This window comes from Pogoniulus pusillus, chromosome 5, assembly GCF_015220805.1.
Source record: "Pogoniulus pusillus isolate bPogPus1 chromosome 5, bPogPus1.pri, whole genome shotgun sequence".
NCBI lineage: Eukaryota > Metazoa > Chordata > Aves > Piciformes > Lybiidae > Pogoniulus > Pogoniulus pusillus.
Window position 1 is genome coordinate 11600924 of NC_087268.1, and position 14809 is coordinate 11615732.

Sequence of the window (14809 nt, forward strand, 5' to 3'; positions counted from 1 at the left end):
GAGAGGAGGACAGCTCTGTGGAAAAGATTTCTTAGCAAATGATGTAGCAGAGTCTCCCCAGAAAACTAGTGAGTGACTCTTGCTCAAAAATTGATTCGACACAAACCACAGGGGATGACACTTCAGTGGCAAGAATAGGTGAGATGTGCTCTCAGAGAAGTCCTTCCATCACTAACTCTCCCAACTCTTCCCTGTGCTTGGAGGAAACCACTGCATAGTTACATTTACAGCACAACTAGTTTGAAAATGACCAATTCTTAAAGGTCAGTGTAGGTTCCTGAAAAGCACACACTGAACACTTGTAAATTAGGTGTGTTCTGCCAAACAGTTTCAAGAAGTCAAAAAACATCTTCTGTGCTGTATCCAGATCCTGGGTACAAAAAGGACCACTGAAGTTAGTGGAGGACAGCACAAGGGAAGTAAGTTGACTGACAATCTGGCACACTGGACCAGTGAGTTGAAATTTATCTAAATGCTAAAGTATCATACCTACATAGTATAGCATTTGCAGCTCAGCACCACTAAGGAATTAATTACAAAGTTTTTCCTTAGTTGTTTGCTTGGTTTTAAAGTTTTGAGTTTAAGAAACTTATATGTGTCCAACCCAGTGAGCAACCTCACCCTAGCTTTGCACACAAAGTGAAAAAGCACCTCCAAAGAGGAACCTGAGTGAGGGGAAGTTCAGTGTCAGAAAAATCTCAGAGCAGCAGGCACCCATAAGTCTTCACAGAAACATGAGAGGCTTCTACAGACATTGCCCCCACCCTCCTTATTCAGGAAAGGGAGGAGGAGAGAAATTCCCTACGTACACTGGACATGCACATAGAAAACTGTTTGAATTGAGGTCAAGGGCTGAGCTGGAGTCAGAGTACAGAGATGAAGACAACAACAAAAACAAAATAAAAACAGAGGTATGACCATAGCAAAGCAGGAGATCCTTCTCCATAGAATGGGAGAAGACACCCCTGATGTTTGCCAGCTTCCTGTAGCTCCCCGCTTAAGAAGCTGTGGCTTTCCCCCTCCTGCATGCAGTTCCTTCTTTTCCTACCACCCTCTACAAGCTGCTGTGCTTTTCTGCTTTCCATTTCTGAACTCCAGCTCTTTTCTCAGTTGCAAGTGTATAGGCCTTTCACACCTTCCTTTCCCACTTTACTCTTCTTTCTCTTTAACAAATTTGGCAACTAAGAAAAATTGTGCAAGCAGTTGCCAAAGAAAAAGATGCAACCAGAAACAACACTCTCCATGTTCTGACAGTGGCAGCAAATACACCTCCAGGAACAAGAGCTGCCTGGCCAAAGGATAACCCCAGTAATGCAAAATGAAGCCTACACCTCTCATGCAGACGTTGCAGAATACAGTGCAGCACAAGAGGCACAAATGTCATTATCCACATTGTCATACCTGCATCATCTGAGACATTGTGTCGTTGCCATAGTAGTGCAAAGAACTGTTTCTGTCAGTGAAGTCATACTTGAAGCCTGCCAGGTGAACTTCATGGCACATATGAAATGCTAGGGTGATGGCAATGAGCCCTGTGGTTGGATGCTTGGGTTTCTAAAATGGAACATAAAGAGCACACATACATAAATAACTGGCAGCTGGATGGAAGCAGCAAGTCTAAGAGCCCAGGCAGCAGAAATCAGGCAGCCTGGCTGTTCCACAGACACTTGGTTTCATGGTTTCACCTCTTTGTGTCTCATAATGAGTAAGATGCTGCCCGCACCTTTTCCATGACCAGGGCTATCTGCCATGTTGGCTTCCCTTGGGATTCTCTGGTTTCTAGTGTGGGCTGAGCCCATATTGTAGTCCTTTCCTTGGCAGAAACACAAGGAAAGCTTCCTCATCCTTCTGCTTGTCCTACTTTCATGAAACTGCTCAGTCTTCACTATGCTAAAGACCATTCCACTCGGTCAAATTTGACTGAATTAGTAGATGTGTTCAGAAGTTTCTCAATGATAGAGAGTCAAAAAAACATAAAAAATATGGCATGCCTCAAATCTTCATAACAAACTAAAAATGCATAAATGCACTGCTGCATCAACTTCTTTTCATTTGAAATTTTTCAAGCCAGGGAAATTTCAGAAGAACACAGCTTTAGACCCTCTCTCATTATTTCCTTCAGAGGAAAAAGTGAAAAATGGTTTAATTCCTCCCTGCAGTGAGACAGTTCAGAAGTAAATGCAATGTAAAATATCAAGAATGGGTCCTAAACAGGTTTTAAACATGCAAAATTAAGAATACCTAACCAAAACTCTCTACAGCTACCTGAAACAAGGTTGTAGTGAGGCTGATGTTAGCCTCTTCTCCCAGGTAACTAACAACAGGACAGGAGGTAATGGCCTCAAGTTGCCCTAGAGGAAGTTTAGATTGGATATTAGAAAAAATCTCTTTAGTGAAAGAATGGTCAGACACTGAACAGGCTGCCCAGGAAGGTGGTGAAGTCACTATCCATGGACCTTCATGAGTAGATATGCCATTTAGGGACATGGTCTAATGGTCCTGGAGGTGTTGGGTAGGAGGCTGGACTTGATGATCTTAATCTTTTCCAACTTTAATGAACTCTATGAAAAATTAGATTTTCTTACAAGAGCAGAGAACAACTCATTGCAACCACCTGCTTTATCTTGTGATCAGGTATATGACTCCTGCCAGCAGCAGCTCAAATGATCTAAGAAAGTAGAAGAGGTAAGGTGGGTACAGAGAGGTGAACTCTTCCATTTGCCTGACCAAACTGAGGAGAAAGTATACCCTCAGAAATGGACAAAACTTTCAGGCACTAATGCCCTTCTCAATTAAAAAAAAAACATTTTATTGGAGACCAAATAAGCTAAACATTTTCACTAACTGCAATCAAACCTCATCTGAACTCAAAAAATCACCTACTTTTTTGCTCTCTTACCCAAGGCTAACTTTAATGCAACGTGTGCTTGCAGCCCAGAAGGCCAAACATCCTAGGCTGCATCAAAAGCAGTGTGACCAGCAGGATGAGGAAGGTGATTCTCCTGCTCTAATCTGTTCTTTTGATACCCCACCTGGAGTACTACACCTAATTCTGGAGTCCCCAACAAAAGGACATGTAACTGTTGGAGTGGGTTCAGAGCAGGGCCACAAAGATGATCAGGGGGCTGGAACACCTCACCTATGGGGACAGGCTGTGAGAGATAGGGCCGTTCAGCCTGGAGAGAAGAAGGCTCCAGGGAGAATGTACAGTGATCTTCCAGTACTTAAAGGGGATACAAGAACTCCAGGAGGATCTTTTTACAAGGGCTTGTGGTGATAGGATGAGAGGGAATGGATTTGAAGCTTGAGGAGGATCCATTTAAATGGGGTACAAGGAAAAAATTTTTTACAGTAAGGGTGGTGAGACCCTGGAACAGCTACTCAAGGAGGTTATAGATGCCCCCTCCTTGGAGGTGTTCAAAGCCAGGTAGGATGAAGCCTGGAGTAACCTGGTATAGAGGGAGGGACCCCTGCCCATAACAGGAAGGTTGGAACTAACTGATCTTTTAAAGTCTCTTTCAACCCAAACCATTCTATGATTCATGTACCTCTGAAAATGAAGCAGGCAAAGCAGCACTGGACAACTCTAAGTAGAAAGTAAACACACTCAATGATACAGAAAAATATTTCTTTGTAATGTATCATACAGGGCCAAATCCCCAGGAAAAAATCACTAACATGAGCTTTGTAGGCCTAAAGTCACAGAACTAACTATCCCCTTTTATGCAGAGGGTGTTTTGTAATGTTATACTATTTCTGAAGTAATCCAAATAACATCACCTTAAAACACATCATGGTGCCCAAGGTTCTTGCCAGTAAGCAAAATAACATTCTTGCCAGTTCTGGGCCCCTCAATTCAAGGAAGATGTTGAGGTGCTGGAACATGTCCAGAGAAGAGCAACAAAGCTGGTGAGGGAGCTGGGCCTGTTTAGCCTGGAGAAGAGGAGGCTCAGGGGTGATCTTATTACTGTCTACAACTACCTGAAGGGACATTGTAGCCAGGTGGGGGGTGGCCTCTTCTCCCAGGCAACCAGCAATAGAACAAGGGGGCACAGTCTCAAGTTGTGCCAGGGTAGGTATAGGCTGGATGTTAGGAGGAAGTTCTTCCCAGAGAGAGTGATTGGCATTGGAATGGGCTGCCCAGGGAGGTGGTGGAGGCACTGTCCCTGGGGGTCTTCAAGAAAAGCCTGGCTGAGGCACTTAGTGCCATGGTCTAGTTGATTGGATAGGGCTGGGTGATAGGGTTGGACTGGATGATCTTGGAGGTCTCTTCCAGCCTGGTTGATTCTATGATTCTATGATTCTGCCCCAGGGACACAATAGCATAAAGTTAATGGTGACTCTGTCGCAATAACCACACTAAATAGGGCCCAAGAATTATGGTAGGAATGCTACATGTCAGGGTTAGTGCTAGTTGGAATATCAGAAATACCACAGGTTGAAACTGACTCTGCTTATCTTTGGTTATATTCACCTCAACAGAAAATACAAGAGGGGGAGGGGGGAAGAAATAAAAGCAACACTAGTTTTAAAATGCATTCTCACACTGGATTAGATACTAGGAAAATTGACACAAAGGGTGCTCAGGCATTGGAACAGGCTGCCCAGGGAGGTAGTGGAATCACTGTCCCTGAAGATGTTCAAGAAACACGTGGACATGGCACTTTTGGTTTAATGGCCATGGTGGTGTTATGCTAACAGTTGGACTTGATTTTGGAGGTCTTCTCCAGCTGAAACAATTCTCTGATCCTGCGATTAGCACCTAAGCTATATCCAGACATCCTGGGCCAGTAATGGAATTTGTTTGGCCAGCCCTGTTTAAGTGGAATATGCCCTGGAAGGACACTGGAACACTTTCTGATTTCACCACTACAGCATCACATCAAATTTTGCAGTTGTTCTTCCCAGCTCTGCTAACATCATCACAGTTGTTACAGAGAAACAGAGGTGCTTGCTGGGCTATGCACAGATGTGCACACAAGGAACATGAGGCTGTCTTAATGGATATGACAGACAGCAGAGAAACAATTGTAATCTTTAGGATCTCTTGTAGCTGAAGCACAGGACAGCAACAGCAGCATCAGAGCTCTCCAGGAAGGTGCTACAGGGCAGAGGGCTCCAAAGCCAGTCCTGCAAAATGTCACTATGAAAACAGGGATCCTTGAGGCATGACCTGCAGCTTAGCTGAGCTGCGTCAGAGCAACCGCAGATGTGCAGGCACCCAGCCACTGCCTGCCTCAGAGACTGAAAGAACAGCAAGGAAAAGTACATCTGAGCTTTACCATTGGGGCTGCCAGGAGCAAGGGAATGCAAAACCCCCGAGATGGAGCAAGCAGGATGTGTAGGTGGTGGGAAAAGGGCTCTAAGCACAGGCAGGCTCACGGCAAGCAGGAGAGGACCAGACTGCATGCAAGCTACCCAGAGCAACCGAGAGCCTTGTGCTGCTGTGCCAGGACACCACACGTTTGGCTCACTGACAGCACCAGTCCTACTTTTTCTCTCACTGAAAGTGGAGCACAAGAAGAAGGGGGATTTCTGGAGCCCTCTAGGAGACAGGCGCCCAAATATTACTGTGGTCCCTTCCCACCCCTGCTGAAGACTTGAAATGCCATGAAGCCTCAGGAAGCACACAGCTAAACTGAGTATTCCAGTTCAACAGTTAATAAGGGAGGGAAGTGTCACTACTAGGCTCAAAAAAGGAAAGAAATTTCTAATTAAAAAAAAAAAAGGACATACAAACTCCCCCCCCCCCAGAAAAAAAAACACACACAAACAAACAGTCTGTCAAATGTTTCCACACATGTCAATTGGCTGAGTCTTGTGGAGCAGCTCTGTGCCATGATGTGACCCCAGGGAACCTTATTTGTGCTAAACAGCACGTGGTCAGTCCTGGCTGCTCAAGGGACGTCTCCAGCTTGAAGGTTTACCTTTCATCAGGAACATTCTTCAGTCCTAAACTGACACTTAGAACATATTTTCACATCCAAATTGTTGGTTAGCTCATTATAATGCTTGACATCAAATCAGTAAGCACAAGAATGCTGCTAGACACATGCCATTAGCACAGGGTTGGAATATCCTGTGTGCTCCCCAGCTCTCACCCATCTCCATCAGCATGAAAATGCAGCAGTGTTAGAATGACTGAGTTGTTGAGGGGCTTCAATCGTTTGGTGCAGGGGGTGGGTTTCAGCGTTGTGTTGGTTTGTGCTGTTTGGGCGGGGGTGAGGCTTCTTTTTGTTTGTTCTGTGGCCTTTTGTTTGGCTTTAAAAACAAAACAAAACAAACAAAACTAAAAACACATCCTACATTTCATCATTCAAGACTCCTTGTATATTTCCAGAGGCTGTTGGGATCTGCTATGTTCCAATGCCTGTCTGCTTTTCCTAATTTTGTAAAAGACATTAATGCCTGTCCACAAAAAACATTCTCATTTAACACTAGTTATAGCATCCATGAATATAAGTCCAGCATGCAAGGCTCCCCACTCTCTTCCTGGGTTCCATTTTCCCATCTTTCTTGAGTGCTAAATGCAAACTACTGCAAAGTGAACCTAAAAGACATTTCTAGCGTAGTCCACAACAAAGAGATTATTACCTCTGAGTACACATCTGGCTGCACAAAACTGAAAAGCACAGAAAGAAAAAAATCCTACCTCTTTCTTGGGAAACCTTGTTGGGAAATGAAGCCATTCATAAGCAGTCTTTCTGGTGATGCTGGGATCAAGAATCCTGATTTGACTAGATTTGTATATCATGTTCAAAGCTGGTTTCTTCCAAAAGCCTTTAGCACTCTGTAACATGCAATCAAATGCACACTTTTAACAGCTATAAACAGTTGATTTTGGCTTTGTAGCAACTTTAACCAGAGTCAAACCCAAGGGCAGTGGACTGAGGAAGAAATGTTGAAGATCGCAGAGTTCAAACACAAACATGTGCCAAATTGTGCTCCTATAACAGGATGACCCACTGCAGCAGCAGAGGTCGAGGCTGACTGGCAAACAGCTTTGCAGGAAGGTCCCAACAGGCACCAGCAGTGTGCCCAGGGCATAGTAAGTGCTCATTGTGGGCTTGGCCACATTAATAAAAGCAGAGAGATCAGGTAGACAGGCGTTATCATTCTGAAGTGCTTTGTGATGTGCCTTTCTGCAATCTCACAAATGATGTTTTGGGCTTGGGCAAGTGCCAAATGGGGGCAAGCTCAGCAGAAGATTACTGAAACAGGTGGGAGAAACAGAAAGCATATCAAACAAGAAGGGTCTGAGAAGACTGGGTTTGTTCAGCACACTTTCAACTGTCTGTCAGGGGTTAAAAAAGAGACAGGATCAAACTCTTCTCAGAGGTATAGAATGAAGTGAAAAAATATTTCATGCGTGCTGCAGTGTTATTTCATGAGTGCTGCAGCACTGAAACAGGTTGTAAAAATATCCTTGGAAATACTGAAAATTTACCTAGATGATGCCCTGAGAATCTGGTATGGCTTTGAACTTGGCCCTACTTTCTTTGAACGAGGTTTTGGACTAAAGACCTCTGGAGAGAGATTACTTCCAACATCATTCTGTAATTCCACCATGTATGTGGTATAAAATAATCTGGAGAATGTCTGGATTATGTATTGCAGAATATGAAGCAGTGCTAGGAAGAGAATAAAAAGGTATTTCCAGAGGAAAATTGCTTTGGTGTAAGGAACTGATCAAATATGTGCATTAAAAGGAGAATGGAATCATTTACAGAAAAGGGATACTGATCAGAATACAAGATAGAGTGATCAAAATTTCCATATTTTCAGGGTGGTGGTGAACTGGAGTAGACTATCCAGAGAGGTGGAGCTTCCAACCTCTGGAGTCATTCAAAGCCCACCTTGATGTTATGCTGCATGACCTGCTCTAGGTGCATCTGCTCTGACAACAGGGCTGGACTAGATGATCTCCAGAGGTCCATTTCAATCTCTACCATTCTGCAATTCTGTGACTAAGCTTAGGAGCAAACCAGATATTTCAGAAGTGTGTGTCAAGCTAAGCCAAAGTGCACAAATAGTTAAACTTACTATTTTCTGACCACTTAGTATCTCCCAAAGCCACTTCAAGTCACGTGGTTTGAAGACTATAATAACAACAGTTGTGTTAGGGTCATAGTGGATGGGATCTGAGAAGATAGATTCAGGGTAAGACAGACGGAAGGTGGTCCTCCTCCCAACATCCTCTTCATACCCTATAACAGGGCCATTGTTCATTCTGCAGAGAGAAGAGACAGCAATAACTTCTTTACTGAAAAGGCTCTGAAATACTGCAATGAGCTCTCCCATGGAGGTGTTTCAAGGACAGAAATGAGGTGCTGAGGGACACAGTTTAGCATGGTTGGACTTGATTTGAAAGGTCTTGCCAAGCAAAAAGATTCTATGACTACCCCAGTCACGTCCTTACTGCATGGCTGACATACAGAGTATGCAGGGCAGGCAGCATGACCAGGTAGAGGAGGGTTTAGAGGCCCAGCATTTATCACATTACATGCTAGATAAGCGGTTATCAGGTGCACTCAACCTCTAACTCACAGGGATCAAGCACACCTGGGAACCTGGCCAAAGTGGTTTAGAATACAATCACGCGATTGCTTATCACATCACTTGAGCAGGCATTCTTCTGATTTGGCTCAAACACAGACATTGGAGAAGACCTAGGAGAGTATCTGCCTGGGAAAATTACCTATTGCTCTGTTCATGCTATTAAGATGATCAGAGTCACACTGGAGGCAATTCAAGAAGGCTTTAATACTCTTCACTGTCGTCAGCAAGCAGGGATTAGGGTTGTGTACCAGATGCTGATACATCTTTCTTTGAGTTTTTAATTTATTTAGGGAGTTTAGTTGAGTTTCTTAGTTTAAAATATTACTTGCCCAGCCACCACTGCTTTGGGATATAGCAAGGCAGCAGCAGTGAGCAGGTGGGTAAGGTCTCTGCTCCGAGGTATAAAAGGGGCTGTGTTTCAGCCTCTTTTCTTGTAGCACTTGCTTGGTAAGCATGTTGCATATTCTTTGGATAATTTAGGCAGCTCCTCTCTATGCTCCATGCCTGCCAGCATGGCTGACTGCTCAGAGTAAGAAACACAGTGCTTAGGAGACAATGTTTGCAAAACAAAGGTGTGCAGACAAATACATCAAAGTTTCATCAGAATTCATCATAAAATACAGAATGAAAACAGAACCTTTCCATTCACAGTAAACAAGAGAGTGCCTCATCTGTGAAAAAGTTTTGAATTCAGAGCTGTTTTTAAATGTGTGACAGCAGTCCAGAGGAAGATGTCCACTATAGGAAGAGTGAACAGATTTACAGGGAGCCCAAATACTTGAAACAGCTTCAAAATAATCCATGGAGCTGTTTTGTATCACAGTGTGTGGTTATACTACACTGAAAATCATAGCATCACAGAACTGTTTCAGCTGGAGAAGACCTCAAAGTCCAACCATCACCCTAACACCATCATGGCCATTAAACCACATTCCTAAGTGCCATGTCCACATCTTTATTGGACACACCTCACTAAAGGTTTGCATTTGTCCTTCTGGCTTCTGGAATTAGACTATTCCAGACCCCTGGAGAAACTCCTGAGCTCATCCATTTGTGAAACGGGGTTTTGACCCTGCAGATTTTGAAAGAAGACAACTACCTCCTCAAGAATATAAATAACCATAATCCATCTACATACTGATTTACTGAATTACAGAAATTAGTTTTACATGAAATTCATCCTCATATTTTCATTGTCACAAAGAATTAAAGACTTCCTAGGCAGAATGGACTGGTGTTTGCATTTTGGTCAGCTGCAGTTGTTGGATGGGGAGAAAAATGTTTCAATATCTAAACAAAGCCATATTTGCCATTTCAGGTTTACAATAATAAATGGACCAATTTAAATAAAATAAAAATAAGTGGAAGATGTTTTTTGATTTGTTTTCATAAAGCTGTCAGGCAAGTCATGTTTCCTAAGAATGAGGATTTTATCTGGGTCACTTTCTACAGTTTCAAGTTTATAGGAGTAGCTACAATTGAAGAATTGTATTGTGCTGGTTTGAAGCTAGCTGGAATATTTTGGTGACAAGAATTAGACCATAGGGTGTGAAAAGGAAACACTGGTGATGTCTACTTCACTCACAGGCTTGCTGAGATGTATAAAAACAAGAACACAAAACATAGATAATGCAGTGGGTCTCCATTGCAGCTAGTGTCTGTACTTTCCTCCCTGGCCTGCTTGCTGTGTAACTAATCCTTCTGGTTTCTAACCTCCCTGGCCAATCCTCCAAACCCACCTTGCACGTAAGGCAGACTCTGGGATAAGGTAGAGGGGTGGAAAGCAGGTGGAAGTGTGGTTGGGAGCCTCTTCTGGGGACTTTGTTTTCTGGAAGGGCTGTTGTATTTCTCTGTTACCTCTACCTTGTATATTTCTGTACATAGCTGTACATATTGCAAGTATCTGCTTGTATATTGTGCTAAGCTGTAAATATAAAGCTTCATTCCTTAATTTCCAGCTGGCTGAGTCTAGTCTGGATGATTCCATAAGAGAGGGGCTGTGTGTAACACCCAAAGTATCACATGCATGTATTCATTTCCACTTTATCAACACATTTTCAAATGCACATCAATCTCCAGGTTTTGTATACAGGTTTTTTTTTAATGGTAGTGCTTGAAGACTGAAATACCATTACTGAAATAAGCATTAGGATTGATGGCAAAGTTACAAAAATGAGATTCTGTTCAATGTTAAAGACAAAGTGAAATGGCAGCTCAGAGATTTTAGTCAAAAAGATTTCAAGCACACTATCTACAGGGTGACTTCCAGGCAGAATGCCTATTTAATCAGTTACTATCTCACTTTCTTCACAGGAGAAACATTTATCTTTTTGTTTTCATGTTGCTTGGCATTTGAGCCTTCCCCCCTCCCTACCCTCTCCTTTCCTGCTCTTCTCTGAGCACCTCCCCAGTTTCCCTAGTCCAGATGCCTCTTTTTTAGACCCCACCATCCTCTGGTAGTTCATAAACTTTCAGTACGAACCTAACATGCTTCAGAAAGAGGCAGACATCAGCATCACCCTCCAGCTCAGGCATGCCTTGAGGTGGACTTCCCAGCACAAGCATTGTTTAGTCTGCTTTGAGCAAGGCACATGCCAGCAGAGGGGTAAGACAAGAATAGTGTGAGAGGCAAGAGGCAGAGCTGCCCACGATGCTGGCTTACAATGAGGGACACACACAGGGCTCTGGGCTGTCACATGATTGATCCATCCAGAAGACGTCTGACCATCCCTCAAGGCAGAGTGACCAGCCAGTGATCCTCCCTCACAAGTATCAATCAGTCTGTGCAATAAACCACACATCCATTTTCTCCCTAAATATTTTTAAGTGAAGGTTGTGACAGAATGAGCAAAACAGGAGGTTTTATAACTTTTCATTTAGATAACACCTGAACTCCAAAGCTGTTAGCTGACAGCAAAAGTCTGTGAATTCTTTGAACATACACAAAATGGAGATTCTATTTACCTTATTATCACATCATAGGAGTCAATTTTCTCCCCTAAGGTCTTATTTCGAAGAACTCCTCCGTTACCAACCACAACACATCGTCGGCAGGCAATGCTGTGGAAGAAACAGAACTTGTTTATATGCACAATTTCCTTTCCTTCATATTGTTATTTGTGATATATTTGCATTTAGCTGGCTTGTTTACTGACTGCTGTCATGTATCTTTTACTTTGGCCCCTACAAAGCGGCCTCAATCCTGTATCAAATATTACAGCTGCTTTCAGAAACAAACAAAAGGAATAAAAGGCAGCTGCATTATTCAAGGGATTGACAAAGTCAGCAAATGGTTTCTGTGAGATATATATTTTTCATCTGATCAATTCATGGCAAGAGGCTACAGACAGGGGGGAGGGGGGATTTTGAATGGAGCTGCACTCCTCCTTGCACCACCACAAAAGCGTGCACTTAGCTTAAGATAACAGAGCAATAGATAATTAGAAACTAGAAGGGCTGATGGGGGAGGAAAACAGGTGAGTGAGACAGCCTTTGTGCATGAGCAAACAGAGGAAGATCCATACAAAGGACACTACTAGTTCCAGGTTCATGAAAAGGTCACTTGAGGAAGACCCCTTACTTCACCACTAAAGACCACCAGATAAAAAGAGACATGCATAGAAGAGACACCTCCCATTCTTGGAACTGATAAGAAAAATCCAACCTTTTCTTAGAATTAGTAATGAATATGTATTAAAATAGGATATCAAAAGAGAAGATTAAAACCAAAAGGTGTGTGTTAGGGTAGAGCAGAGACTCCCCACACACCCAGGCCTGTACATTGCTTGATTTCTGTAACTCTATTAAAAGCCTTATTTTACATGAATGTAGGTTTATGCCTTTTATTTATGACAGTTTCTATCATGTGAAACCAGTTTTATACATGTCCTTTTTCCACTGGTTTGCTGCTTATCAACCAACCACTTGGTGATACAGCTGCCATTAGATTGTCTTCCATGATGCTGAAAAACTTGTCCCATTCTATGGGTATATCAACCAGGACAGAATATGTCTGAGAAAAAACTAAGATACTTGTGCAAAATTGTACAACTCCAGACCTCTAGAGATCTTTAACATAAGCTAAAGCAGCAGGACTGATGTTCACAATTCACTTCAGAGGCCTCTGAATTGTACATCTGAAAAAAAATGCAGCCCAATGGCACAGGACAGCTCTTCAGATGAATCATGTTGACTTTTCTTCCTCTATTTAGAAAGTACTGTCTGAACAGGTTTAAACATGTGCTGAACTGTGTGCTGTCATAAGAGGGATATGCTTGATTAAAAGTTGTGTCTCACAAGACTAGATTCACATTAGACAGTGCTACTAAGTATATAAAACAGTGTATACTGTAGTATACTAAGTATATAAACCAGTATATAAACTAGTTATATATAACAGATCTTGTACTACAGCCAAAACAATAATGCCTTTTGAATTTAGAACAGGGTCCTGTCCATCTCCAGAGAGGAGGCATCCATGACCTCCCTGGGTAATCTGTTCTGGTGTCTCACCATACTTACTACAGTATACTGTGGTATACTAAGTATATAAACCAGTATATAAACTAGCTATATAAAACATCTCTTACACAACAGCCAAAACAATAATGCCTTTTGAATTTGGAACAGGGTCCTGTCCACCTCCAGAGAGGAGGCATCCATGACCTCCCTGGGTAATCTGTTCTGGTGTCTCACCACGCTTACTACAGTATACTGTAGTATACTAAGTATATAAACCAGTATATAAACTAGTTATATATAACAGATCTTGTACTACAGCCAAAACAATAATGCCTTTTGAATTTAGAACAGGGTCCTGTCCACCTCCAGAGAGGAGGCATCCATGACCTCCCTGGGTAATCTGTTCTGGTGTCTCACCACACTTACTACAGTATACTGTAGTATACTAAGTATATAAACCAGTATATAAACTAGCTATATAAAACATCTCTTATACAACAGCCAAAACAATAATGCCTTTTGAATTTAGAACAGGGTCCTGTCCATCTCCAGAGAGAGGGCATCCATAACCTCCCTGGGTAATCTGTTCTGGTGTCTCACCACACTTACCATAAAGAATTTCTTTCTAGTACTCAGTGTACATCTACCCTCCTCAAACTTAAAGCCATTCCCCCTCATCCTATCACTACAAGCCTTTGTAAATTGTTCCTCCCCAGCTTTCCTGTAGGCCCATTTCAGGTACTGAAAGTTCCTTCAGAACTGTTTATGCTGTGCTGCACAGGGAAAGAGAATCTTGGCCTCAAAGCTAACTGTAAAAAGCACTGTATTAAAACAAGATAAAAAAGTTGGAACAGCACCTTCACACCTGCTGCTCTAGGGCCACATCTGCAGAGGGAATTACCTTTAAAAATAGCTATCTATGTAAATAGTATTGCTAAATGCAGCTTTCAGGGCAGGGTGACATGGAAAAAAAGCTGGCACACCTTCTTCTAGTGTTTCCTGAGTAGCTTAGTAGAACCCAAGCATTCAGAAAAGGACTTCCAGCTAATGCCACAGGTCCCTCTAACTCAGTAGCTCAGACCTCAGTCAGGGGAGAAGCTGCTCTGTGATTCTACCCCATGGGGCTGTGCTAGTGTTTTTGCAGTTGTGAGATGAACTGGACTGGAGGTCTAACCATGGCTAAAACGAATGGGTTTTATTGGCTTGCGTTTTGCTGTCTGCTAAAGATAGAACTTGCTACCATCAGGGTGGATCATGTATTGTGTCATGAGTTTCACTGGAGAACTGAACAACTCTGTTGCCCCCACATGAGGAGTCAAGTAGCTTGACAAATAGAAGCAGAAGCAAAAGAACAATCAGAGGACTGCAAGAACTGCCATATAAAGAAAGGCTGAGAAAACTGGATTTTGATCAGCTTTGAGAAGAGAAGGCTCAGGGGAGATCTTACTACCATGGACTACATGAAGAGCAGCTACCAGGACCATGGAGACTCCTTAGAAGGACTCACATGGAAAACACATAGGGTAATGAGTACAAGTTACTCCTGGGGAGATTCTGATTGGAATCCACCAAAAAATTTTCACCATGAGAACAGTTAGACATTGGAATCACTTCCCAAGGGAAGCAGTGGACTTGCCTACACTTGACAGTTTGAATACAGAATCACAGAACACATCCAGTTGGAAGAGACCCCAAAGATCATCCATCACTGATGGTGACTCCAGCAGTGCTCTAAGCAGGCCATTCCAATGTTAGATTACCTTTTCACAGTGAAGTATTTCCTAACATC

At 42.7% G+C, this 14809-nt stretch overlaps 1 protein-coding gene across 8 annotated transcripts in view; it reads right to left on the reverse strand.

The window, feature by feature from the left end:
• Positions 1-14809, reverse strand: part of ST3GAL6 (ST3 beta-galactoside alpha-2,3-sialyltransferase 6) — a 52730-nt gene that overhangs the window by 4190 nt on the left and 33731 nt on the right. For 7 of the 8 annotated variants that reach the window (XM_064143209.1, XM_064143211.1, XM_064143210.1 and 4 more), the window contains 4 exons: positions 11524-11619; positions 8044-8230; positions 6653-6790; positions 1402-1554 (listed from right to left, as the gene is read on the reverse strand). In XM_064143209.1, the coding sequence (XP_063999279.1) occupies positions 1402-1554; positions 6653-6790; positions 8044-8230; positions 11524-11619 (574 nt within the window). Of the gene's footprint in view, positions 1-1401; positions 1555-5808; positions 6262-6652; positions 6791-8043; positions 8231-11523; positions 11620-14809 lie in introns of those variants that run through there. The other variant, XM_064143213.1, reaches the window with a different exon arrangement.